At 36.9% G+C, this 27,988-nt stretch overlaps 4 protein-coding genes across 4 annotated transcripts; 2 read left to right on the forward strand and 2 right to left on the reverse strand.

The window, feature by feature from the left end:
* The first annotated feature begins 1,509 nt into the window (after window positions 1-1,509).
* On the forward strand, window positions 1,510-7,804 carry LOC149668067 (uncharacterized). The gene is made up of 7 exons (XM_089840938.1): window positions 1,510-1,649; window positions 1,779-2,158; window positions 2,230-2,381; window positions 5,993-6,263; window positions 6,431-6,499; window positions 6,571-6,763; window positions 7,782-7,804. Exons 2-7 carry the CDS (start codon window positions 1,784-1,786, stop codon window positions 7,802-7,804), a joined length of 1,083 nt encoding a protein of 360 aa, XP_089697064.1. The 5' UTR covers window positions 1,510-1,649; window positions 1,779-1,783.
* A 924-nt stretch (window positions 7,805-8,728) lies between these two features.
* LOC149668068 (uncharacterized) lies at window positions 8,729-11,548 on the reverse strand. The gene is made up of 4 exons (XM_089840939.1): window positions 11,412-11,548; window positions 11,335-11,368; window positions 9,740-9,887; window positions 8,729-9,578 (listed from the first exon to the last, which is right to left on the reverse strand). Exons 1-4 carry the CDS (start codon window positions 11,546-11,548, stop codon window positions 9,064-9,066), a joined length of 834 nt encoding a protein of 277 aa, XP_089697065.1. The 3' UTR covers window positions 8,729-9,063.
* Window positions 11,549-11,929: 381 nt separating this feature from the next.
* Window positions 11,930-13,440, forward strand: LOC149668069 (uncharacterized). The gene is made up of 2 exons (XM_089840970.1): window positions 11,930-12,073; window positions 12,235-13,440. The coding sequence occupies exon 2, from the start codon at window positions 12,414-12,416 to the stop codon at window positions 12,747-12,749; it is 336 nt and encodes a 111-aa protein (XP_089697096.1). The 5' UTR covers window positions 11,930-12,073; window positions 12,235-12,413; the 3' UTR covers window positions 12,750-13,440.
* Window positions 13,441-26,534: 13,094 nt separating this feature from the next.
* LOC149668070 (uncharacterized) lies at window positions 26,535-27,414 on the reverse strand. The gene is made up of 4 exons (XM_089840940.1): window positions 27,136-27,414; window positions 27,024-27,063; window positions 26,866-26,950; window positions 26,535-26,799 (listed from the first exon to the last, which is right to left on the reverse strand). Exons 1-4 carry the CDS (start codon window positions 27,325-27,327, stop codon window positions 26,535-26,537), a joined length of 582 nt encoding a protein of 193 aa, XP_089697066.1. The 5' UTR covers window positions 27,328-27,414.
* Window positions 27,415-27,988: the final 574 nt, after the last annotated feature.

Here is a 27,988-nt window from a genome sequence, read left to right on the forward strand (position 1 = left end):
AGTTGTGCAAACATACTGCAGCTTTTACAACAGCCTCAGCATTCACTGGGTCAAGAGGTATAGGGCTTTGCAAACATCTAAATCTAGAACTGAGAATCCCAAATGAATTCTCAATGGTCATCCTAGCACGAGACAATCTATAGTTGAAAGTGTCTTGATCAGCTGGGAGATTTCTGCCAGCATAAGGGCGCATTAAATTGGGTTTAAGAGGAAAGGCAGCATCACCAACAAAACAAAACGGAAGTTCAGGCCCATTTTCTTCAATTTTTCTTGGTTGCGGAAAGAAATTTTCATCTTCAATTGCTTTCCCCAACTCTGAACCACCAAAAACACCTCCATCACTTATTCCACCGAAATTTCCAATGTCTACAAATGTAAATTTATAATATGGGTCGCACACCGCCATCAACACAATACTGTAGGTTCCTTTGTAGTTGAACAAGATGGCCCAAGGGCTGGGCCTTAATAGTAATTTTACACGGCTCACGTGACCCCCCGTATAGTTGATCTCCAATAAATCGTACAACTAAAAACATTTCTGAAACGCAATCGTGTATCCCCTTAATTTCTAATAACGTCACATTTCAAATAATATTATTGAAACTAAATTGTGCACCCCACTAAAGTATAATTTTTAAAAACCATACGAATCAAATAATGTATCTAAAACAAAATCCTGGATCCCCTAAACCAGAAATCACTATGACCGTAAACCGTCCCCTCTATTTTACGAAACCTAACCTAACCATTCAGCATAATCTCTGATGTATCACGCGCACAAAGTGCAGCAGTGCACGAAAATTATCAACTTGTTTCTTTCACTCAAAAAAGCCCGCGAGATTTAAACTACCTTTCTTTCCTCTCTCTCCTCTCCGAGCGGGATGCCCCCTCTCCCTCTTCCCCCTCTCATTAATATACCAGGCAGGCAGCGGAGCTTCGTTTCCCTCCGATCTGGGTTCCATCTCTCTTCGTATCGCCATCGCGTATGCTAGCGATCTCTCTCTCCCATCGTAAGCGTACGCGAGTGAGCGTACGCGAAACCGGTTTCGCGGACGCGTCCGGCACAGGGGATTGGTGCCCTTTCTCAAATTTTAACGGAATAAAATTCCGTGTAAAATTAAAAACATAGAGCCAGAATTAGGAGGTGCGACCAATTCAATATGTTTTCCGTCCAAGGAGCCAACACAATTAGGGAAATTCCACTTTTGAAAATAATTTAACGCGGATGTCATCATTGCTTTTTTAGTCATTGGTGGAAGATATATTGGCTGAACTGCATTCCATATGACGTTACAAGTCTTTGGTACAATTTTAGCAACGGTTGATTTACCAATTCGATACGCTAATGACAAAGTTCGATAGCTATCTCTAGTTGTCAAATACCTATAGAAAAGCTAGTAAATTTACAACCAATTCAAATAATTAAACATAATACAAATATTACCTCAATGTGATGTAAAGTCTTTCTTTAGCAGATATGGCTTTTCGGTAATGGGTGTCTTGTTTAGTTAAATTATCTTTAACGAGACTCAATAAATAATCAAATTGGCTGGGTGTGACTCGAAACACTTCTCTGTACATATTGTCATTATGATATTCATAGCAAATTCTCATTTTCGGTATTAAATTGTGGAAGTCACCATCTACAGGTCGGTCCTGAAACACTTCTCGTACCCATATTCTTCTCTTTTTTTATTTATTACGGTGATTTAATATCAGAAGAGAAGCTATTACATTATTACTGAAACTTAAAATATTCTTCTGTTTGGAACACACAGGTGCCATGTTTAATTCCTACAGGAAAGAAGCAACCTCGATGACGAAATCATTTATGACGTCAAAATATAAGCGTACGTTATTGGTTGATCCTTTGCGAACAACGCAAAACTTGCAAAAATCTTTGGCACGCCAAAGAATTTTGCTCTCTTCGCAAGCCTCGCTTAGTAGACGTTTTTTCTGGTGTGAACGAAACGCGACGGATGAAAGCGAACAATGCGAATGCGGCGAACGTGGTGAAAGACGCGAAAACGGTTGGTGTGGACGGGCTATAAGTCCCACCCAAAACAGGCAAGACGAATGCAGAGTCATCGAAGTTGAAAATCACAAGAAATGCGATTGCGTTTGCGCTCTCAGCGAAGCCAACTGTAAAGAGTTCGAAGTAATTGGTCTAGTCCTAACCTTTTCTCGCGAGTATTTTAGCTAATTAGTTCCCGGTGTCGTCTCTCTCAGATTTTTAACAAGAACACTTGTAAATGCGCCTGCAAGATTAATCCTAGCATGTGCGGACCGAAAATGAGACCGAATTACCGAGAATGCAGATGCGACTGCAAAAACCACAAAGAATGCTCCAGCGGTTCCCTATTCAACACCGATACTTGCGAGTAAGTTAATTTTAATATCGGGCACGCCCATAAATAGACCGAACAACTTAAGCGTGGATTTATATCATGGCAGACCCTTACAAAAAACTTCTTAAGAGTTCTAAAGGAATTTCTTTGGAACCCTACGGAGCCCTTGGGATCATTTTCTAAAGAAACAATTTCCAAAGACTTCCTTGGAATTTCCTAAAGAATTCTTGAGATAAATTTCCAAAGAATTTCTTGGGATTATTTTCTAATGAAATTCTTTAGGAATTCTAGAGATAAATTTCCAAAGAATGTCTTTGGATTATTTTCTAAAGAAATTCTTTAGAAATTCTAGAGATAAATTTCCAAAGAATGTCTTGGGATTATTTTCTAAAGAAATTCTTTAGGAATTCTGGAGATAAATTTCCAAAGAAGGTCTAGGGATTATTTTCTAAAGAAATTCTTTAGGAATTCTAGAGATAAATTTCCAAAGAATTTCTTGGGATTATTTTCTGAAAAATTCTTTAGGAATTCTAGAGATAAATTTCCAAAGAATTTCTTAGGATTATTTTCTAAGGAAATTCTTTAGGAATTCTAGAGGTAAATTCCCAAAGAATTTCTTGGGATTATTTTCTAAAGAAATTCTTTAGGATTTCTAGAGATAAATTTCCAAAGAACGTCTAGGGAATATTTTCCAACGAAATTCTTTAGGAATTCTTGAGATCAATTTCCAAAGAAGGTTTAGGGTTTATTTTCCAAAGTTTTTCACATTTTAAGTTTGTGGATGACGAAAATTATGGCACTAACTCTTTTTTTCTATTGTGGATGTTTCAATGTAAGTAGGGCACATACGTCTGCGACAAGGATGCGATTAGTTAGGGTTCAGTATGTGTTTAAGCAGGGAAGGAAATGAGGTTTACTTGTGAGGTGACGGAAGGGGTGTGGGGGTCAAGTCTCCTCCGGCGGACACGGGGCAGTCGGCACCTATAGGGTAGGATCGCCGACATGTGTCTTACTCCCTCAAACTTTGCCGCCCAGAAGCTTGGCTTACAGGAGTGCGCCACACTCCCGGCTGGCACTAATTCTTTAAAAGTAAAATAAGAGTATATAATTAAAATCGTTATGTTTAGATTTACAGGGAATCTAAGCTGTCAGTCGGAATTTTTGCTTAATTCTCTTATGGCATGTTTTATCTTTATTTTGAGCGTAATTAGAGTCCAAAATAAATATTTTTTAGAAAACATTGTAGAGAAAATTAGGTTAAACGTGTTTCTGATACTTGAAAAACTCTCAGTGAATATACATTACTAAATTTAACAACAACGTCTGTATCTACTGCTTGGCCGTTAAAGCCTTCAAAACCCACATAGTACACCATACAATTGCACAAGGTTAAAACTTTCTGCCGTTTACGGATGTTTTTAAGTCGATTAAATGTCTGACTTTATAAGCAACTAGCTTTTAACCCGCGGCGTCGCTCGCGTGTAATAAGAACTCGGCGTTGCCCGTCGGGACAGTTTTCATTACTTTTCATGCGGACATTATTCCATATAGAAGGGTTTTTAAATTTTAGGCCACCATTTAAACAGATGGCAACAAATCGAACCCGAAAGACCATTCAGCCCGTCTATAGGTTAAAGGAAACCATTGTACTAAATATTTGTGAAATCGGTTGAAACGCGCGGACTTTATTGCGAGGAGAATATTTTCTTACATTTCTGGGCGCCATTTTAAAAGATGGCGACAAATCGAACCCGAAAGACTATTTAGCCCGTCTTAAGGTTAAAGTAAACCAGTGTATTAAATATTTGCGAAATCGCCTGAAACGCGCGTACTTTATTGCAAAGAGAATATTTTTTACATTTCTGGGCGCCATTTTTTAAGATGGCGGCGGATTGGAAAAATCTTTCTTAGTACGCGCCTACTACTTATGAGTAACGTTCCTGCAAAGTTTCAGCCTTCTAGGGCAAGCGGTTTGGGCTGGGCGTTGATTATCAGTCAGTCTGTCAGTCAGTCAGTCAGGACTTTGATTTATATAGATATAGATTTCACACTGCATGCGAGAACTTCCTTCGCTATATGGGGTGTAGTTCACTACACTCCCTGTATTGGGATATGGTTCTGCGTGTAAGAACTATCCTCGTTTCAAGTGGCTAAATTAATTTACCCACTTCTCAAGATATTTCCCAAGAAAATTCCAAAGACATTTCCCATGTAAATTCCAAAGACATTTCCCAAGTAAATTCCAAAGAAATTTCCCAAGAAAATTCCAAAGATATTTCCCAAGTAATTTCCAAAGACATTTCCCAAGTAAATTTCAAAGACATTTCTCAAGAAAATTCCAAAGATATTTCCCAAGAAAATTCCAAAGATATTTCCCAAGAAAATTCCAAAGATATTTCCCAAGAAAATTCCAAAGATATTTCCCAAGAAAATTCCAAAGATATTTCCCAAGAAAATTCCAAAGATATTTCCCAAGAAAATTCCAAAGATATTTCCCAAGAAAATTCCAAAGATATTTCCCAAGAAAATTCCAAAGATATTTCCCAAGAAAATTCCAAAGATATTTCCCAAGAAAATTCCAAAGATATTTCCCAAGAAAATTCCAAAGATATTTCCCAAGAAAATTCCAAAGATATTTCCAAAGCAATTTCCAAAGAAAAAGAGGCCAATATTCCCCAATTTCCTAAAGAACGCCTTAAGGATTTCCAAAGAAATTTCCCAAGGAATTTTCTTAAGAGTTCTTAAGAAGATTTTTGTAAGGGGATGCGAAGAAGAAACTTACGAAGACTATAACAGCGTTTAAATTGCAGCCTTCTTAATAAAAGGAGGCTTTCGTATTTGTTTGCCTCAAAATTCCTATGGGGGGGGGGAAGGGTCCTTTTCCGATAAAAATATTTTGGGACAAAACTTGCGCGAGAATCGCGTGTTGTAAATGCTGGAAAACATCTCGAAAAGAATTAAAAATTGATTGGAAAATTTAATAGAAATGTATTTTTCTGTTTACTACGCTGCATCCCACGGGAAAAAGGCAAGGTGCGCTCCTCTAGATCCGCCTACAAATACAAAGTTCGCCCTCCTTTAAACTAGAGTTTATAGCTAGAATTAATCCTCTGGCAAACGACTAAAAGCTTTTCGACGATTCAGGTTATTTTTAATCGTTTGGCTTATTGTTTCTGTGAGTGCTTTAAGTGGCACGTCATGCTACTTAACGCGTGCCTACAGAGTAAACCTTATTCCGATAATAAAGCAGTAGCTCCGATTGTCGAATCAAACTTAGGTTTTAACAAATGAAGGGTCGATGTCACAATCTGACTCTGTCGGTAGCCGCTATCGATGTAAGTCAATTAAGTAATCGAATCTGTCCAATTTCTCGCAAGGTAAGACTATAATTAGGTACTGTAGCCGTGCGCGTGGTTAACTGTCGCGGACATGGGGGTTATAGGTACTAACTACAAAAATGAGTCCTCGTTTGTAAAATAAAACAAAACTTAAGTTTATTGGCAAAAGATTGAATTTAAAGTATCTCCATTGAGGAGTTAAAGAAGAAGCGAACTGCACTGCTTCTTTACTAAACAAGAACTGCCTTTCTCAAGCGAGAAAAACTAGCCCCTCTACTTTAAGGGGATTTCCCTTTTTACAAACAGGTTTTGGGGTCTCTTGGCCACCAACAGCGCCAGCCCGCCTTATATAGAGGCTTGTTCGAAAAGTAAAAAGGGGTACAGCAAGGATACATATGTGATAAATATGTTGACAGAGAATGGACAAAATCTGGCCGTTACAGTACTATCCCCGAATGAAGCACAACGCCTTCAAACTGCGCCACGTCCTTTCAACGGAAGGCAATTCGACGGTAGTCGGCCTGAAAGGGAGAGATTTTCAAATCCTCGAAGCTCTGTCGCGAAAATTGCGATTCCAGTGAGGATATAAGCTCCGTTATCCGAGGGACTAGTCATTCCGCGTAATAGGTGGACGGACGCAATTTCAGAGCATTTGACTAGTCGCTCACTCGCTAACTTTGAACACTTAACGAAAACTTATGTTTATAACGCAGGTACCGGCTTTCAACGTCGTCCAACGGACAGTGGGGTTTCTGCGACCAAAACATGCCGGGAAACCAGTGCTCGGGACTGATAGGAATGGTGGCCCGAAACGTAAGATGACTTAGATAGATGTCCCCCCACCCCCCTTTATGACCACGCATATCGCTTTAAACGCTGAATAGGAGGTTGACGTGGGCATTTCAACGGTGACCCCGACTCCGGAACGCGGTCGCTTCGTGGACTTTTCCTTCCCGTACGCCTACGACGAAATTACCTTCGTCACCAAAGAACCGGAGTCGCGCGATTTGGTCGACGACCTCCTTTTCACCAAACCCTTTCAAGTTCAAGTACAGACTGTTAAAGGAGTCTTTGCGCGTTTGTTTTTCGCACATATTTTACTATATTTCAAAAACTATTAGAGCTAGCGCTCTGGAATAAAGTCCGTTATAAAAGTTTTGCATTCCTCTTTCATATTTTACCCGTTCCAAAGTTGTCCTTTGCATACTTATACCGGAAACCAGAAATGTCAAAATTATCAATATTGGATTCTCGAGGATATAAATGCGATTTTCGGATTCCTTGGGGTCGATTCATATTTGAAAAGTTTTCACCAAATTCAATTCGGATCAATAGGTCACGAGTAATCAGCCTTTATTCAAAATCTGGCAACTTTGGTTAGATTGGCGATAATTCATAATCGAGTATCGAATCTTTGTCGTAATAATGCTTGTTATATGTTATGGCACCTTATGCGTATATATATGATTGGTCTTGTGGCGCAATACTTCCAAACAAATCAGACGTTGATTAAAGGGATGGTGAAGTGGAAAATAAAGTAATTTTTTATTGATTTTTCCATAAGACAGTGAAACATCCAAGAAATAACACCGAACGATTTTTAAACTACGATTAGTTTGAAATTTCATGAATAATTTTAAATAAGGACCTCCGACCAATCGCGTAGCGCCCTGCCTTTTTATGAACAATTTTCTCTTGGCACGCTGCGTGTTGAATAAATTGATCGCGAGACTTGAAAAAATTTGCGCGATGTGACAATTGTGGCGCGAGACATGGAGCGTGCCACGAGAATTTTGTTAACAAAAAGGCACGGCGTTACGCGATTGGTCGGTGTTCCTTTTTTGAAACTATTCTTAAAATCTTAGCCTAATTTGAATATTAAAATAAATGGGAGGTATTTCCTGAATTTTTCATTATGCATACTGGTCTCAGGATTAGTAGAAGAATCAATAAAAAATCACTTTAATTTCCTTTTCCCCTCCCTTTAAGAGAAAACCTGCGTCTTTTGAAGGAGAGAAGCGATTTGAAAATATTGTTATTTGGGCCATGATATCATAATATTTAGAACTCACATTAATTACGTTTGGGCCTTCAGCCCGACTCATTGCAGCCCAGTGAAAAACTCTTTCATGATGGCATATGCGCTTCACGAGATCCCTTCAAATAGACATATTCGACTATTCCATATAAGAAACAACTTCAGAGGAGATGGCTTCTATGCTAGGAATTTTCGCTACGCGATTGAGCTTCTCTAAACGGAGCCTGAGGTTGGGCTATAGCCTCCCGCGTTTACTGCAAATGTGAGACCAGGGATAGATTTAGTTTTAGAAGTGGGAATAGAGAATAGAGTAATCTAGGGGCGCGTCAAATTCCACGGAAAGGAAGGGTATGAAAGGAGAGGCGTGTCAAAGCAACAAAGGTAAAAAGGAATAACGTATTTTTCGCCGATCCCGTCAACAACGTCAGCAAAACGTAGCTTAAGTGAGCAATCAGAAAATTTTAACTTTTCATCACTCGTTAGAGGGAGGGCTCTATACTGGGCTATGAGTCGGACTGAATTAAACACTAACCGTTCTCCAATCCTACTACTAAAATTAAATCTATCTCTGTTGAGGCTTAATAATAAAGCCGACCGCAACCAAAGCATGGGCAAGGGCGTATTTCACAACTGACGTTCAAAGTTACCGATGGAAAACCCTAACAAATAAATGAGGAAAAAAAAATTAATGCCGGTAACAATGATCACAACTGAAAATAACAGCTAACAGCTAAAACGAACCCGAACGGTAAACACTTGAAGTTGGTCTCTCTGCGCTGCTGGTCTGCTACTCCTTTCGTTTATTTTCTATGGTAAAAATACTAACTTTGGGAGGTATTGGGATATTAGGCCATTTTGTGTTTTAAGACTTTTATTGTGTAGGAAAGAAAATTATCCTTTTTAAAGAAATTTTGGATAACCATTAATATCATTATTGATAACTAGTTAAAAGTTGAAAAATATTTATAAAATTTGGAGGAAAATTTTCAAATAACAAGACTTCCTTCGAGTTTCAAACTGAAGAATGCTCGTGTGCTTTATTGAACTATTTTATACAAACAGGACAGTCACTTTCAGCTTGAATTTTTGCTTGATATTTTATTGGACATACCCTAGCCCTTAAAGGGAGGATAAAGAGGAAAATAAAGTTATTTTTTATCGATTTTTCTTCTAATTATAAGACCATTTTGCATAGTGAAACATCCAGGAAATACCGTCTGCGTTCTTGAACAATTTATTACAAACAAGACTGTCACTTTCAGTTTCAATTGTATTTTACTTAACCTCGCTTAGCCCTTAAACACATTTTTAATCTTTTATTAAATGACAGACAAAAACGCTAAATCGGGTTCAAGTCGCCCATCAAAAGAAACACATCATGTGGCGGCAGGGTCTCATGGAGGTGTCCAAAAAGGTCGCGAAGCGTAACCAGGTAAGCCAGGGAAGAACTTGGTGGACGATAGACACAACCGACCACAGCCGAACGAAAGCCGCAAGTAAAGGTCACAAATACCGCTTCGATTGGAATCCCATCGTCAGAGGTTTGGAATGCGCATGGGAGCTCGACAGGAACAGGATGTAATGATTCATGTAACGATAATAAAACACCGCCACCTCTGGTAGGACGATCCTTCCGGAAAGTTATGTATTCCGGGGGTAGTAACTCCGAATCCATAACCGAAGAGTCTAGCCAAGTTTCCGTGTGGCCAATGATATCATAGCGCGAGGAGTTCAAAAGTGCTAGATCGTTCAGCTTGTTACGCAGGCTTCGAACATTGGCATGGAAGAAAGTGATGCAATTCGAACGTCGAGGGGGCTGTGTCGATAAGGCGGAATGATCCGGAGATGTAGGTTCTTGAATAGCAAAAAACGAGTCACTTAAGGCTGGTAGAGAGCAGGTCGGGCACATATAGGGCTCGTCTGAAGATATGATATTTGCACCCGACTTGATTTTTCATTTCACCCTCCCTTTAATAGTATGAAAAGTACAAATAAATATAAAACTCAATATTTACCCGCGACTAAATTTAAACATTCTACTTGAACATTTAAGACACCAGTCGCTGAACTGTTAATTTTATTGTTGAGAAAAATCTCGTTGATTACTTCAAGAAGACCCACTTTCTTAATAGTGGTAAGGATCTCATTGGTGACGCCATTATTCTATTAAATGCAATAAAATAATTAACATCGCATTTAAAGGAAAAGTTTAGGTAACATAACATTATACCTTTAAAAGTACGGCCTTTTTTAAATATAAAATGAAAACTAAATATCTCTCATTGCAAAATAATTAGCATTTAATTAGTCTTAAAAAAATCAAGCATTAAATGCTAATTATTTTGTAATAAGAGATCATATATTTCCTGTTTTTAACTTATTATACTTAATTCCATTTATATTCAGAAAAAGGCCGTTCATTTAAGGTATATTGTTTTGTTACCTGAAATTTTCAATTTAAAGCAAAGCGCGGGCCACCCGTAACTCGATTTTCGCTCACTAGATGGCTCTACCCAAAAATCTTGAAAGGCGGGATTTATATGGGTATCAGCCTGTTATTGGTTAATGCCATGACCAATAGCAACTTCAAATTAAAATTCGTCTGCACAGACTGCATTTCAAACTTCAAAAATATCGCGGTAGCTCTTGTTTTATGTATACCCAATCTGGAATTTGGGTATTACGAGGCGGTTTTGTTGTGTTTATACTGATTTAATTAGTAGTATTTTAAGAGATATTGGTATCCTTACGAAGGCAAGTTTGGGCTGTTAGAAAAATTTACAACTGTTTTCAAAGATGTGTGAGTAAACTATACGTATTTAATAATTATAAAAAAACCGTTTTTACAAACGGAAAAAACCTGATATATACTACATCGTTGATTTTGGGTCGCCACTCACTGTTCTTGTCACGGCTTCTAAGGGACAGATATTATTTATTCTAACCGTTTCATATAACACCACCATTTATTAAAGCGGTAACATTACGTCATGACAATTAATATCACATGTCATGACAGCATCAACTATTAAAGCGGTAATATTACGTCATGACAATTAATTTCACATGTCACAGCTAAAAACTGTCGATTCTTATCAGGGGCGTCAACTTCATTATCTTAACACATTTTCTTTACTTTTTATTTCGGCTGACATTTTTACCATAACTTCGTTGTTATGGCAAAAATTATTTATTTTTAGCTTCAAAAAATGTCAGCCGAAATAAAAAGTAAAGAAAATGTGTTAAGATAATGAAGTTGACGCCCCTGATAAGAATCGACAGTTTTTAGCTGTGACATGTGAAATTAATTGTCATGACGTAATATTACCGCTTTAATAGTTGATGCTGTCATGACATGTGATATTAATTGTCATGACGTAATGTTACCGCTTTAATAAATGGTGGTGTTATATGAAACGGTTAGAATAAATAATATCTGTCCCTTAGAAGCCGTGACAAGAACAGTGAGTGGCGACCCAAAATCAACGATGTAGTATATATCAGGTTTTTTCCGTTTGTAAAAACGGTTTTTTTATAATTATTAAATACGTATAGTTTACTCACACATCTTTGAAAACAGTTGTAAATTTTTCTAACAGCCCAAACTTGCCTTCGTAAGGATACCAATATCTCTTAAAATACTACTAATTAAATCAGTATAAACACAACAAAACCGCCTCGTAATACCCAAATTCCAGATTGGGTATACATAAAACAAGAGCTACCGCGATATTTTTGAAGTTTGAAATGCAGTCTGTGCAGACGAATTTTAATTTGAAGTTGCTATTGGTCATGGCATTAACCAATAACAGGCTGATACCCATATAAATCCCGCCTTTCAAGATTTTTGGGTAGAGCCATCTAGTGAGCGAAAATCGAGTTACGGGTGGCCCGCGCTTTGCTTTAAATTGAAAATTTCAGGTAACAAAACAATATACCTTAAATGAACGGCCTTTTTCTGAATATAAATGGAATTAAGTATAATAAGTTAAAAACAGGAAATATATGATCTCTTATTACAAAATAATTAGCATTTAATGCTTGATTTTTTTAAGACTAATTAAATGCTAATTATTTTGCAATGAGAGATATTTAGTTTTCATTTTATATTTAAAAAAGGCCGTACTTTTAAAGGTATAATGTTATGTTACCTAAACTTTTCCTTTAAATGCGATGTTAATTATTTTATTGCATTTAATAGAATAATGGCGTCACCAATGAGATCCTTACCACTATTAAGAAAGTGGGTCTTCTTGAAGTAATCAACGAGATTTTTCTCAACAATAAAATTAACAGTTCAGCGACTGGTGTCTTAAATGTTCAAGTAGAATGTTTAAATTTAGTCGCGGGTAAATATTGAGTTTTATATTTATTTGTACTTTTCATACTATTAAAGGGAGGGTGAAATGAAAAATCAAGTCGGGTGCAAATATCATATCTTCAGACGAGCCCTATATGTGCCCGACCTGCTCTCTACCAGCCTTAAGTGACTCGTTTTTTGCTATTCAAGAACCTACATCTCCGGATCATTCCGCCTTATCGACACAGCCCCCTCGACGTTCGAATTGCATCACTTTCTTCCATGCCAATGTTCGAAGCCTGCGTAACAAGCTGAACGATCTAGCACTTTTGAACTCCTCGCGCTATGATATCATTGGCCACACGGAAACTTGGCTAGACTCTTCGGTTATGGATTCGGAGTTACTACCCCCGGAATACATAACTTTCCGGAAGGATCGTCCTACCAGAGGTGGCGGTGTTTTATTATCGTTACATGAATCATTACATCCTGTTCCTGTCGAGCTCCCATGCGCATTCCAAACCTCTGACGATGGGATTCCAATCGAAGCGGTATTTGTGACCTTTACTTGCGGCTTTCGTTCGGCTGTGGTCGGTTGTGTCTATCGTCCACCAAGTTCTTCCCTGGCTTACCTGGTTACGCTTCGCGACCTTTTTGGACACCTCCATGAGACCCTGCCGCCACATGATGTGTTTCTTTTGATGGGCGACTTGAACCCGATTTAGCGTTTTTGTCTGTCATTTAATAAAAGATTAAAAATGTGTTTAAGGGCTAAGCGAGGTTAAGTAAAATACAATTGAAACTGAAAGTGACAGTCTTGTTTGTAATAAATTGTTCAAGAACGCAGACGGTATTTCCTGGATGTTTCACTATGCAAAATGGTCTTATAATTAGAAGAAGAATCGATAAGAAAATCACTTTATTTTCCTCTTCATCCTTGCTTTAAGTGCTCGGGTATGTCCTATAAAATATCAAGCAGCAATTCAAGCTGAAAGTGACTGTCTTGTTTGTATAAAATAGTTCAATAAAGCCCACGAGCATTCTTCAATTTGAAACTCGAAGGAAGTCTTGTTATTTGAAAATTTTCCTCCAAATTTTATAAATATTTTTCAACGTTTAACTAGTTATCAATGATGATATTAATAGTTATCCCACTGCCTTCTCTAATTTGAGATGGCAGTGGTTATCCAAAATTTCTTTAAAAAGGCTAGTTTCCTTTCCTATACAATAAGAATCTTAAATCACAAAATGGCCTAATATCCCAATACCTTCCAAAGTTAGTATTTTTGCCATAGAAAATAAACGAAACGAGTAGCAGACCAGCAGCGCAGAGAGACCAACTTCAAGTGTTTACCGTTCGGTTTCGTTTTAGCTGTTAGCTGTTATTTTCAGTTGTGATCATTCTTACCGGCATTCATTTTTGTTTTAAAATTAAATTTTTAGGTTTTTTCATCGGTAGCTTTGAACGTCAGTTGTGAAATACGCCTTTGCCCATGCTTTGGTTGCGGTCAGCTATATTATTAAGCCTCAATAGAGATAGATTTAATTTAAGAAGTAGGATTGGAGAACGGTTAGTGTTTAATTCAGTCCGACTCATAGCCCAGTATAGAGCCCTCCCTCTAACGTGTGATGAAAAGTTTGAATTTTCTGATTGCTCACTTAAACTACGTTTTGCTGACGTTGCTGACGGGATCGGCGAAAAATACGTAATTCCTTTTTACCTTTGTCACTATATGACCACCCTCTTCTTTTATATCCCACCGTCCCGAGGAAGGGGGCCCGGGACTTTGACGCGCGCCCAGATTACTCTGTTCCCTATTTCTGCTTCTAAAATAAAAATCTTTCAATGGCCTCACATTTGCGCTAAACGCGGGAGGCTATAGCCCAACTTCAGGCTCCGTTTAGAGAAGCTCAATCGCGTAGCGAACATTCCTAGCATAGAAGCCCTTCTCCTCTGAAGTTGTTTCATGTATAGAATAGTAGAATTTGTCTATTTGAAGGGATCTCGTGCAGCGCATATGCCATCATGAATGATATTTTCACTAGGCTGCGATGAATCGGGCTTAAGACCCAGACGTAATTAATATGAGTTCTAAATATTATGATATCATGGCCCAAATAACAATATTTTTAAACCGCTTCTCTTCTTCAAAAGACGCGAGTTTTCTCTTAAAGGGAGTGGGAAGTGGAAAATAAAGTGATTTTTTTATTGATTCTTCTACTAATCATGAGACCAGTATGCATAATGAAAAATTCAGGAAATACCTCCCATTGATTTTAATATTCAAATTAGGCTAAGATTTTAAGAATAGTTTCAAAAAAGGAACTCCGACCAATCGCGTAACGCCGTGCCTTTTTGTTAACAAAATTCTCGTGACACACTCCATGTCTCGCGCCACAATTGTCACATCGCGCAAATTTTTTCAAGTCTCGTGATAAATTTATTCAATACTGAGCGTGCCAAGAGAAAGTTGTTGATAAAAAGGCAGGGCGCTACGCGATTGGTCGGAGGTCCTTATTTAAAATTATTCGTGAAATTTCAAACTAATCGTAGTTTAAAAATCGTTCGGTGTTATTTCTTGGATGTTTCGCTGTCTAATGGAAAAATCAATAAAAAAATTACTTTATTATCCACTTCACCATCCCTTTAATGAACGTCTGATTTGTTTAAAAGTATTGCGCCACAAGACCAATCATATATATTCGCATAAGGTGCCATAACATCTAACAAGCATTATTACGACAAAGATTCGATACTCGATTATGAATTATCGCCACTCTAACCAAGTTTGCCAGATTTTGAATAAAGGCTGATTACTCGTGACCTATTCATCCGAATTGAATTTGGTTAACACTTTTCAAATATGAATCGACCCCAAGGAATCCGAAAATCGCATTTATATCCTCGAGAATCCAATATTGATAATTTTGACATTTCCGGTTTCCCGTATAGGTATGCAAAGGACAACTTTGGAACGGGTAAAATATGAAAGAGGAATGCAAAACTTTTATAACGCACTTTATTCCAGAGCGCTAGCTTGAATAGTTTTTGAAATATAGTAAAATATGTGCGAAAAACGCAACGCGCAAAGACTTTTTTAACAGTCTGTACAGACTGGTGTCAATGTGGGATTGACAAAGAACAGAAGATGGTGGTGATTAGAAGCCAGTTAGAACAGACTGGTGTCCGTGTGGGATGGACAAAGACCAGAAGATGGTGGTGTGAGAACTCAAGTAGAGGAGCCATTTCCGTGACTGTGAAAGAAGTTCGGAAATGGCGAACACGTTTGCTCCGAGACGCAAACTGCGAACGCGGTCACGTGGGTGTAACAACGGACAGACAGACAGACAGACAGACACACACACAGACACGGCCGTTACAGAACCTCTCCTGGACTACGTCACACGGAGAGGTAAAAATGTATGAAATGGCAATTTATGCATTGTCATGGTTACTGTATTTCGCGTATATTGAATTGGGCAAGCATTTCTCAATTTTATGCGGGCTTGCTGCACTCTTCGTAACTTTATAGCATATGCTTAATTTTATAGTGTATGCGAGCCACTGTATAGCCTTAGATCATTGTTGGGTGCTGTACAACCTTAGCACATTGTAAACCACGTGGAGTAATTTAAAATGATTTTGGCCCCTGTTTTAATTTGAACTGATAAGGCACGAGATTTTAATGTTAGTGAATGTATTTTTCAGTGGCTGGATCCTAAAGTGAATTTCTTCATGACGACGCCTTATAATCCGTTTCACGAAATGGGGTTTTCGTTCGCTCGTTATGTGCTTTTCAGTCTAAAAAATGTGAAGTAGGACTGACCTTTTTTATTTTTCTCCAGAAAACATAACTGCAACCTGTGTAACATTTTGCATTTATATTGCAGACTTGTATTTATGAGCAATAAATACATCGAGTTTCGTTTGAAGGAGATCAATGTCACGCAGTGGACATCAAGTCACTTAAAACATAGCTTAGCCATCTCAAACGGTGTAAGTATGCAGCGTATTCTCCGAGGGGTCGGTCATTCACGAAATTCCGCACGTTACCCGCGAAATCCAAATTAAGAAATCCGAAATCAATAACAAAATCAGAAATCCCGAAAGAAATCTAACGTATTTTTGCTCATTTAAAAATCCCATAAAAAATCAGAAATCAGTAACGAAATCACGAAATCCGTAAAGAAATCAAACCTTCTTTTGCTCATTTCGAAATCCCATAAAAAATCAGAAATCAGTAACGAAATCACGAAATCCGTAAAGAAATCACAAAATCCGTAAAGAAATCACTAAATCAGTAAAGAAATCACAAAATCAATAAATAAGTCACAAAATCAGTGAAGAAATCACAAAATCAGTAAAGAAATCTCAAAATCAGTGAAGAAATCACAAATTCAGTAAAGAAAGCACAAATTGAGTAAAGAAAGCACAAATTCAGTAAAGAAATCATAAAATCAGTGAAGAAATCAAAAAAATCAATAAAGACATCACAAAATCAGAAGCGAAATCGCAAAATCAGAAACGAAGTCAGTACAGAAATGGCGAAATCCATTACAAAATTTACGAAATACAAAATCAAAAAAAAATCACAAATCAGATGAAATCACGGGAAAAATCTCAAAATCATAGGAAATCACGGGAAATACCTCAAAATCCAACGAAATTAATTGAATTTTCGCAAAGTCTCGTCGAAATCACGAGAAAAATCGGAAGAAATCAAATTGGATTTCGAAATCCCGTACACTTTTTACAAAACGTCCGACCCCTCGATCGATATTCTCTCATTACCATAATGCACAGCTAACATATTAACAGGAAATTAACCTTTCTTTTTTCGAAATGTTAATGAAGATTTTGATCATTTTTCGAAATCTAGATTAGATTACGAATTTTAGAGACATAGCTAGTCTTAAAGATTTACTCCCATTTAACCCAAACCTTTCTCCCAATTCCCATATCTCCCAATCCCATTTGACCCAACACTATGTCTTTTCCCCCAATTTCTTTTCTCCCAATTCAGCATAAAACATATGTTAATAAATTCAAAGATAATTTTTTTGTTTTATTAACAATGATATGTTTTGCATATTCAGTTTAGTTTGAATTTCCATTTTATGATTTCTAGATATTCAAATGGAGTTTTTCTCCCCGCATCCAGTTCCCTTTTTAGTTGTTTTATTCTTTCCTCCTGAATCTTGTATTTTCTGTTTGGTGGTCGAACAGGTTACCCCCCATTTCACCAAATTTAAAACACCCAATTCCCAGTTTTCCTATTCCAATTAACCCAAAAAGACTCAAATAGAGTAGAATTTGATGGTTTTATTTATTTATTTTTTCATTTCATAAGGGATAAACTTACTTGAAGTGTATAACCCCTCCAAAGAGGAAGAGACGTCCTCCTAACCAAACCAAACCTAACCTAACATAACAGTAATGTTTTGGAAAAGACATATTATTTGAGAAGTCAATGAAGCTAAACATCAATATTTTAGAAAAGGCGTACCATAGCTAAATGATTTATGAAATATTACTAACAAAACCTAACCTAACACAACATAACAGTAATGTTTTGGAAAAGGCATATTATTTGAGAAGTCAATGAAGTTAAACATTAATATTTTGGAAAAGGCGTACCATAGTTAAATGATTTATAAAACAAGAACTTTCTCGTGGATCTAGCAGAAACATATAATACATTTAGAATAACACTTCACATTAATTGGTAGGAAAATTATTTAACCTAACCTAACCAAACCTAACCTAACCTAACCTAACCTAACCTAACCTAACCTAATCAAACCTAACCTAACCTAACCTAACCTAACCTAACCTAACCTAACCTATAGGGACTTGGCAGTACTACGTCATGCAACGTCAGGCTACCTTCCACTAGTGCTAAAAAACATACCAGGAGGAGGGGCTTATGTACCTTTCATTCTGTTAAAAAAACATACCATAATGGCGCTGGGGGCGGAGTTAAGCCTGAATTGCCAAGTCCCTATTCGCATTAAAAATAATCAAAGTCGTTTTGAAAAGCAACCCTTTCAATTATTAGACGAAACCATTCGATTGGAAGAAATGAGAATTGAATAGTTTGGGATAAAAACTCCGATTGGGAAATATATGATTGGGAGAACTGGGAATCGGAAAGTTTGGGATAAAATGTATCTTGGGAAACACAGAATTGGGAGAAATGGGACCATACCGTCTTAAAGGAGTTGTACCCTTAAGTAGAATCCCATTAAAGGGAGGATGAAGGGGAAAATCAAGTGATTTTTTATCGATTCTTCCACTAATTATAAGACCAGTCTGCATAGTGAAACATTCAGGAAATACAGTCTTCGAAGGATTTTAAAATTCAAATTAGGTTCGGATTTTAAGGATAATTTGAAATAAGGACTTCTGACCAATCGCGTAACGCCCTGCCTGATTGTCAACCAAATTCTCGTGGCACGCTCCATGCCAATATTTATCGCGAGATTTGAATTAAATTTGCGCGCGTGAGATGTACAGCGTGCAACTGGATTTTTTAATTTGTTTAAAAAAATTGTCTTGTTCTACGTGTACATTTTGGAGCAAATTGAACGGTTCAAAGTGAGCCTAAGTTTTTAAATACACATTAAAATAAATATATTTAGGTTGATTTAAATTATACAATGTGATGACGCGGTTGTTGAAGGTCTGATAGTAATCGTTTTCAGCGTCGAAGTTTCCATCTTTTTGAGCACATTCTGATTTAGTGATGAACCGATACCGATATGGTATCGGTACCATTTCATCACTACTATTAAACCAAGAAGCGATATCTAGTTTACTAGGGAGGTGTAAATTAGCCACATTTCTAGCTTTATCTCCAGTCCAAACGTAGGTCCGGAGTTAATCCCCGCCTCTAAACTACAACCAGCATCTCATTGGTTCTTGAAAACTCACGTCAGCGCGACGCGAATGACGAAAATTACGTATTTTCTGACCGAGGAGAGGCGAAATAGCCCGGCTTCCTTTTACGTCCCCCCCCCATTGTATTTTGAGAGGGACTATGGTGCGCGAATACTAAGGCATCTTATAAGTTCTCCCTAGTAAACTGGATATCCCTTCTTGATTAAACCAAGGATAGTGGAGCTAAGAATTTCTTTGAAATATAACGAGATTGTAGTGTTTACACGCAACCTATTTGTAAATAATAATTCATTAATTTAGACTTCAGCAGTTGCTTGTCAATCAAGAGCCATAATTGCATATTTACGTAAACAAGTTTGTAGGTAGTCCTCCTCTCGACTCGGAGAGGTATTTTTTTGGTCTCCCAACTTGTTATGGTTTCTAATCTACATAAGAATCCGTAGGGACTAAATAATGACTAGCGGAATCTGAATACGAACTCTTGGGGTTTGAATAAGAACTCGTAGGGTTTAGCGGGGTTTTTAAACGTGGAAATTTCGAAGTGCCTCGAAAGGGTTTTAAGAAAAACCGTTTTTTTCAACAGTGTTACACTAAAGCCTGGTTTTCACTGGAAAAATTTCACGGAACCGTTAAAATTCCGCATAATTTTGCGGATAATTCCTCATAAAAACGGAGGCAAAGTCACTGAAACTTGTAAAGTTGTAATATGAAAGAGAGCCAGCTCGCGGAGACCAAGGCTTACCATAGCAACCTATCGATTTTCTTAGACTTTAATGTCTTTGTAAAAATGTTCATTTTTTTATATAAATAACGATTAAGCCAAACTTCTTTAACAATTCGTTAACTATACGTTTTTAGAAATTTAAGTCGACTACACAAACGCCTTAAAAAAAATAGCAAAAAATGGCGTCGAAAAAAACCTCGCGAACTGACCAAAACCAAGCCTATGACGTCACGCATTCGTCGTTTCCTATTGGCTACCACTTTCCTTTCCGTAAAAATTTGCGGGAAAATAGAAAACCAATTCCGTGCTTGCCGCCCATAAAACGCGGCAAGTTATCTCTGCGATTTGGGCCAGTGAAAACCAGGCTTAACAACCCTGAAATAGCAAGTTTCTGCTTACAGAGTACCACCATAAGAATATTTTCATACATAAACATTTGAGCTCCCCTTTTTCCAAAACCCGCATTTATACCCGTTTTGTGTAAAATCCAAATTTCTCATATAGTTTAATTTTCATTTCAAATTGCAATACCTACATTAACTTGAAATTTCTGGCCTTTTGTGGGTTTGAATAAGCGTCCTTGTTTTGCCAAGCATTGTGTATAAATGCAATTTTTTATAATACTTGTTTTTGTATAATATATTTATAATCTTTGAAACTGATGCATTCAACAAAACAATAGCCAAACCTTAAATCCAAAATTTCATATTTAGGCTTCATAAATTTTAGTTCACAATATATATTTTTTAAAGATTCTAGACACTGTTGTACTGCAATATTACGCGGGTGAAATGGACACGATGTTACATCATGTATCTTCGATTAGTTACTTTGATTCATTCTCCATATTTTCAAGCATGCCCATTAAGAACGAGCGTTCACAAAGAATCTCACCATCAAAGGACACGACAACACAGTTTGGACGTTGAACGCTTTCTCCCTGATATTAGTGTCGCTAGTGACACTTCTAGCTACCTGTAAACAAATTAAATTATGGAAAAAGAATTGCTGGACTTTTTCAAAGTGCATCTGGATATACTTTGCTGATTTATTGCAAAATCGTAAGTGAATTAGACCGATTTAATTAAAACCATAGCAAGAAGGAATATACAAAAAGGATAATTCGCTAGATTTTGCGCCGATATCAGTTGACAAATAAGCCCCACCCTTTTCATGTCCGTCATTGCTCTGCGTTTTCCTATTGGATCCCGTGGGGATAGGTCATACAGACGCGAATGACGTATTCCGAGTAGAAAAACAAAACTAGAACAAATTAAACAGAAAATGGTGGCTGCCCGCGGTGCTGAATAGGTACGACAGTTGTTTTCAATTGCCATTAACTAGCTAGTTAAAGGTTTTGAACGTAAATTGATGGAGTTGAATATGTAACTCTAAGTGAAAATCGTTCTACAATTATTTCTAAATCGAATCAAGTGTACTAATGATTTCGTGAGTTCCAAAAACCCAAACCAAGGCTTAACGCAAAGGTAAAAGAGATAGATGGTGAAAAACATAAAGTAAGATAAAATATTAAGCCCCACCTCCGTTTACCACCCCCCCCCACCCATGAAGGGGAATTGTCGACTATCACGCGAGCACCGGACGCCTTTTTATGCCTTCAAATATAAATCACTTCTTGGTTTAACCAAGAAGCGATATCTAGTTTATTAGCGCCATAGTCTCAGTCCATCTTCTAAAACACAAAGGGGGACGTAAAAGGAGGCCGAAGTATTTCGCCTCTCCTTATTCGAAGAATACGTAATTTTCGTTTTTCGCGTCGTGCTAACGTCGGTTTTCAAGAACCAATGAGATGCTGGTTGTAATTTAGAGGCGGAGATTAACTGCGGACCTACGTTTGAACTGAAGATAAAGCTGGAAATGCGGTGAATTTACACCTTCTCCCTAATAAACTAGATATCACTTCTTGGTTTAACTAAAGAAAAAAAAATTGAAACTTAGGAATTCTTGATGTTGCTAAAATTACGTTTAGGAAATAATTTGAGGGACGAAGTTACAAAATGTGTAGCTACACAATTGCGCGTTAAGAATTTTCGTTTGAAATATCAGTAATTTGTTTTTCAGAAACCATTTAATGATGTATATTTAATGCTTTTAGCTGTAGCATCATTGGAGGAACGTGGAGTGAGGAAATGGTTGCGCGCTATTTGGATTTTCGGAACTTTGGTGCTGGCGTATGCGTGGTCGGGAAATTTAACTGGCACACTTATGACTAGCAAGTCCCAAAAATTTTACACTATCGAAGATTTGATTGCAAATCCAAAAGTTTTGACTCTCATGTCCAAGAATTGTAAAATATACAATTTAATAACGGTATGTAAAACCATAAGTTTATAATATATGGAGCATATATTATAAACTTATTCGTTTATAATATTTAGTTTCTACTGGAGAATGTTAGTCTCTCAGTTTGAAGTTTTTTATCGACTAGTGATCGCAAAGCTGCGCGAAACCCATAAGATGTCCCAGTAATTTTATAATAAGAATTAGATTAAAACATTCGTTCTTGATTAAAGCAATATGTGGTGCGTGCTTTTTTGATAGTCTTTTTTAGTTCCCCCCCCCTTTTTTCCCAATTATTTTGTGACCAATTTGGCCGCCCAAAACTGTAATATTTCCCAAGGCCATCTTTTTATTAAATGTCAATTAAAAAATCGGTCTTTGCAGGAACCAGGAATACTTAAATTACCGGTAATTTACCAAATGCCGCGAAAATTACCGAATTATATCTTACCTTAATTTTAGAGTGGTAATTTTATCGGTAAATTAACTAAATTTTAATCGGTACTTTACCCGATAAATTACCATCTTTAAAAATTAAATTGCGGTAATTTCACATCTCTAAGGAATGCATACAGCCCCATATCCGTCATTAATTTCTATGAGGGATTTGTGGGCTCAGCTTGAACACTTCCCGTCACGATTAACTAACTGTCATTTCAATGGTCGATGCAACAGCTAGGCAGCGATATGGATTATTCGCATCATAAATTTCGTCATACATAATGATGAGTCTAGCTATTCCCACAAAATCTCCCTTTTGATGACGTTGCTGACGGAGACGGCGAAAAATACGTTAATCCTTTTTACCTCTGTCGCTATGACCCGTCTCTTCTTTCATGCCCCCCCGGAGAAGGGGGTCGTGGACTTTGACGTGCGCCCAATACACCCTGCTCTCTATTCCTGCTTCTAAAATTACATGAATCCCTGGTAACAGTAAATAAATCTAAGTCGACAAAAACACTTGTCTCGGGGCTAATTCGTGATACAGTTACACGCGTTAATTTTTCAGCAAAACGAAATTGCGTATCCCGGTTTGAGGAAAAAAGGAGGGAGACTATTTCATTTCCTCAATGATCCAAATGTAACGGACCAATTGGCGAATGGCAAATCGGTTATCATTGATCAAACGCAAATGTTTTGGGATCCTGGTCGCGGACGTTTGTTTAACCTGTGGAATCAATTGGATGAGAAGAAAAGACGGAATTATGTCGGAAAGAAAACTTACGAGCCCATATTCGCTCATATGTTTTTCAACAAAAGAATTCATCGAGAAATCCTTGAGAATGTCAACTATCTGTAAGTATTTTGGACGAAAATTAGAGATGACCGATACCCGGCTTAACCCGATACCGATCGGTGCCGGTGCAAACAGGAACCGATACCGATATTTACTCACTATGATCCAAAAACTCGATTCTTCGACCGAAGCCGATATTTTTAGTAGGACAGTGCCATTTACAGATGTAACAGATCGAGGAAATAATTTAATTTAAAGTGTAATTTCATGAATTATACTTCTAAGTACACTGTTTAGAGGCATTCATAAAATAATATTATTAGTTATTAGATAAACTAAATTCAGGTACTTTATATTAATGAGAAATCATCACGATTGACATTCATAGAAATGAAATATTATCAATACATTACTGAAAGACCTAAAATGTCACGTAGCGCCATTTAAAGTATTTTAAACGAGTATCGGTTTAGTATCATATTAAACCAACCGATCCGATACTATCGGGAAACCCTGAGTATCGGTGCCTAATTTTAAAATCATTCGGAGACTGTATTTCCTGGATGTTTCACTATGCAGACTGGTCTTATAATAACTAGAAGAATCGATAAAAAGCACTTGATTTTCCACTTCACCCTCCCTTCAAGGAATTTGAAATGTTCATTTTCGCGCCCTTGGAATTTTAAAATATTAGATTTTGCGCGCGTTTCGTTCCAGCTCGCAATGCCATCTCGCGGTAAAATGGAGGGAAAATAAGAAGTGCCGTTTCTTAAAAGTCGCCCCCTTCGAAACTACCGCGCACAGGCCTTGATTAACGTAGGCAGCCGTATAACTCAGTTCCTGGATAATTCTCGAGGCTTTGCGTTAAATTACAGTCGATGTGTTATTCTATAATTAATTTTATTATTATTTTTTTTTACACAGTTGCCAACGAATATTTGAAACTAGTCTACTGTCTACCCACAGATTTTCTACAAACTTTTACGCTCAAAAATACCTAGTGGAGTCTGGGGCTTTGATATTGGGAGAGCCAATGAACTTGATCTTTCTCACTTCCGTTTTCCGAGTCTGGATTGTAGGAAACATTATGGCTGCATTCATTTTCGTCTTTGAAGTGATTCTGTCGTTAGTGATACTTTCTTACGGGGGATCATAAATTATTTTTCCGTATCAAATTTCAATAGAAATTCTATACATAATTGGCACATCAATTTTAAACATACTTTGAAATTACTATTTTTATAAGATCAACTCAGACTCGTAAGGATCTCATGATATTTACCTCATTTCACCTCAACAGATTTTAAATAGCTTTTTAATAGAATTGTAATGAAATACAGCAAAATGCTAAAAAATTATACAGTTTAAGATTTTTATGAGTTAGAAGAAGCAGTGGTCACAAAATGTGCCCGTTGGCTATTTGTACGTTTCAAGGGCACGTATAAATTCGTCACCAATAAGGTCATAAGACTCATTTCTACAAAAATTCCACTAGAATTTAGTATTATTCATGAGTTATCTGCAAAATTTAAACTATTAAACATTTATCAACTAGTTATTTCAACATCACGCTAAGTAAACCCAGGGATAGATGTAATTTTAGAAGCTGGAATGGAGAACGGTTAGTATTTACTTCAGTCCGACTCATAGCCCGGCATAGAGCCCAACCCTTCAACACGTAAAGAAAATTTTAAATTATCTTATTGGCTCAGTTAAACTTCGTTTTGATGACGTTGCTGACGGGGACGGCGAAAAATAAGTAATTCCTTTTTACCTCTGTTGCTATGACCCCGCCTCTTCTTTCATACCCCCCCCCGTCCCGTGGAAGGGGTCCGGGACTTTGGCGCGCGCCCACATTACACTGTTCTCCATTACTGCTTCTAAAATTACATCTATCCCTGGTAAAACTAATTTATTCATACCCATGAAAAGTGTTTTACAAATTTCCTCATAAGAATAAAAACAGCAATCAGAACGAAAAGAACATTCTGCTCTAAAATTGCTTGATTCTGCTGCTTAAAAATTCAACTAAAAACATTTTCTTTTTAAATCCAACAATTTACTGCAACATGTCTATTTACCCTGATTTAAATATAAATTTAACTTTAGAAGCATTATTTACAATATAATATAGAAAGAAATGTTACGGATTACGGTAAGCCTTCAAATCGTTTGAAAATGTAACTTTTTGATACTCAGTTATTATCGGGCGAACTGATCAATGAACACTATTAGCCAAGGACTTTTAGGGTTTGACCTAGAACATTTGAACATAAAGATGAAAATTGGTACATGTGTTATTTTTGACCCAACAAAAAATATACTAAAATTCCCCTGCTGTAGAGCGCGAGCTTTCGCCGCCATCATGGAAAATGGCCGCCCGGAATGCAAGCTTCAATGTTTTCCACATTCTTCTTCAAAAATTATGAAAATTGGTGCACATTATGATAAGAGCCACATGAACATCATAGTAAAATTTTACAGCTGTTTTCGATAGTTTGGTTGCCATATTGGAAAATGGTCGCCGTGAATGCTGGGTGCAGTATATTTCACAGTTCTTTACACAAGAGGTTCCGCACTTAAAGATAATTAGTATTAAAAGTTGGTCTTGAGTGGTGTGAATGGGTCTTAGGATTCGGGATATAAAAACTAGTCCATTTTAATCTAATAAATATATGAAATAAAAATCATAACGATGTTTCTGATTGCAAATAAGCAAGTAAAAGTTTTAATTAGCTCCGCTAGAGGCTCACAGATGCCGCTGTCATGTTTTGATAAACGTGCTTGATAAAAACAACGTGTTTCGCGGCAAGCCGATTTGAATTGTAACTCTATCTTTCTCATTGGTTTTAACCAGCATTCTTTATTGTAGAAAATACATAAACAATTTGTTAATATCAACATTAGTCATTTTAGATATGAACAAATATTTATTTACAAAATTAATTTAAAGAAAAAATAAGGCAAATTAAATTTAGACATGGCAGTTAATTAAACAGAAAAACAAATTATAAAATTAATTAAAAAACTATTTTGGAAGGGTTTTTTTCAGCATTTCTGCAGCGCTTTGCAAATCAGCAACTGTAGTGGGCTAGGAAAAGAAGAAGATGATTATAATGCTTTTAATTATTTTTAACGCAATGATTAAAACTTATATCCTTATCAATTTTCACCTTAGTATTTCTACTTTCAATTAGTGAACTGAAATCAACCGGACTTCCAGCCAAGGAAAACAGTAATTCACCAGGAAGTGGTTTCCTCATTGTTGAACGCGCAAGAGGTTTGCTATAAAGAGAAATATTTGGAATTGTTAATAAAATAATGGACATCTACTTAACATATAACAATTATCCCCCCCCCTCCAAATTATACCTCAGATCAACTGTGGGTATAATTTTGGTGATTTTTTTCTTTCCACCCAGATGTGTGTAGTTAACTTCACTTTGTTTAACATCTATGGAGGCTTTCTTTCTTGACTTTCTAGATTTTTCCGTTAAGCAGCCAGTACTTTCAGCCTTCTTCAATGAAGGTGCCTTCACAATGCTTCGTGTTGATTTGGCCTTGACAGCAGAGTCAGCCGACTTACACCTCAACCAGTGCTTGTGGGTTTGTCTGGAAATAAAATTTAATCCCCACTATTAATATATTAGTAACTTGGGGGTCAAGCCTAAAACTTACTCGATGGATATCTCCATCTCACTATCATCATCATCATCATCATCCACAGCATTTGCTTTGGCTCCCTCTTCCTCTTGAAGCTGAGCTATAAGGAATTATATATATATTAGCAATTACCAGTAACTAGAACAACGCGAGGCAAGTTAATAATCTACTACCTAATTTTAAGACATCGCCCATTTTCATCTGTCTTAGTTCCTACAATGACACAGTGTAACTTGTTACGTGTCTTATACAAATTTTTACCGTTTTGATTAGTTACAATCTTACCGCTGGTATCTGCGTTAGCGCTAGTTGAAACTCGGCAGTCATGTTTTTTATTTTGGCTTCGAAATTACTATTAAGTCTAGTAATTTCGCTTTGGCATTGCGCCTCGATGTTTTCACGTAACAATTTGTACTCAGTATCATCTTGTTTGTTTACTTTCTTGGGTTTAGATGTTTTTTTACTCTTGGGTGGCATTGAAATAAATTGGTTGCGATCTAGCGACGTGAAAATAAAACTAAACTTAATAAGTCGTGCGCGAAATTTGACAATTAAAAGATTTCAACTAAATATGAGCACTCTCTAGCATCAAACACCAAAAGCGTGTCACAAACAACAACGGTTTTTCGCGCTTTAAATACAACTCAGTAATCAAGCCAATCACCGTCATATAGTTGGCCATCCAATCGGCGCTAGCCCTTAATAGGCTTACATTTTTTTGCCGTTTTCGGTTGGCATTATCCATGGAGTAGTTTTTTTGTGGAGTGATAATGACATTTCTATTAAAATTGACTTAAATGTACTTACGTCTATGGTAATATTGCTCCATGGTGGCAGATTGCTAACAGCATCACATTCCTCGTGACCTTTCGTCTGATTACGATTTAGGTCTATTCTTTGCTTTGTTGTTTAGAATGAGATAGAATATATAAATTAAACCTAGAGTCACAACGTGAGATCTAGAGATCGACGTTTCGCGATACACCTTTTGTCGAGCATGAATCTTTTATTACCGTCTGCTGCTATAATCTGTGTAACAAGCTGTCAAGATAGTTTTTTAAACGTGCTAAATAAAATACGCGAGTTAAATAATAAAAAAAACTAGTCCTTTTTAATCTAATAAATAGATGAAATAAAA

Source organism: Phalangium opilio, unplaced genomic scaffold, assembly GCF_054372755.1.
Source record: "Phalangium opilio isolate 3A_F unplaced genomic scaffold, DU_Popi_V2 ptg000056l_1, whole genome shotgun sequence".
Classification (NCBI taxonomy): Eukaryota; Metazoa; Arthropoda; class Arachnida; order Opiliones; family Phalangiidae; genus Phalangium; species Phalangium opilio.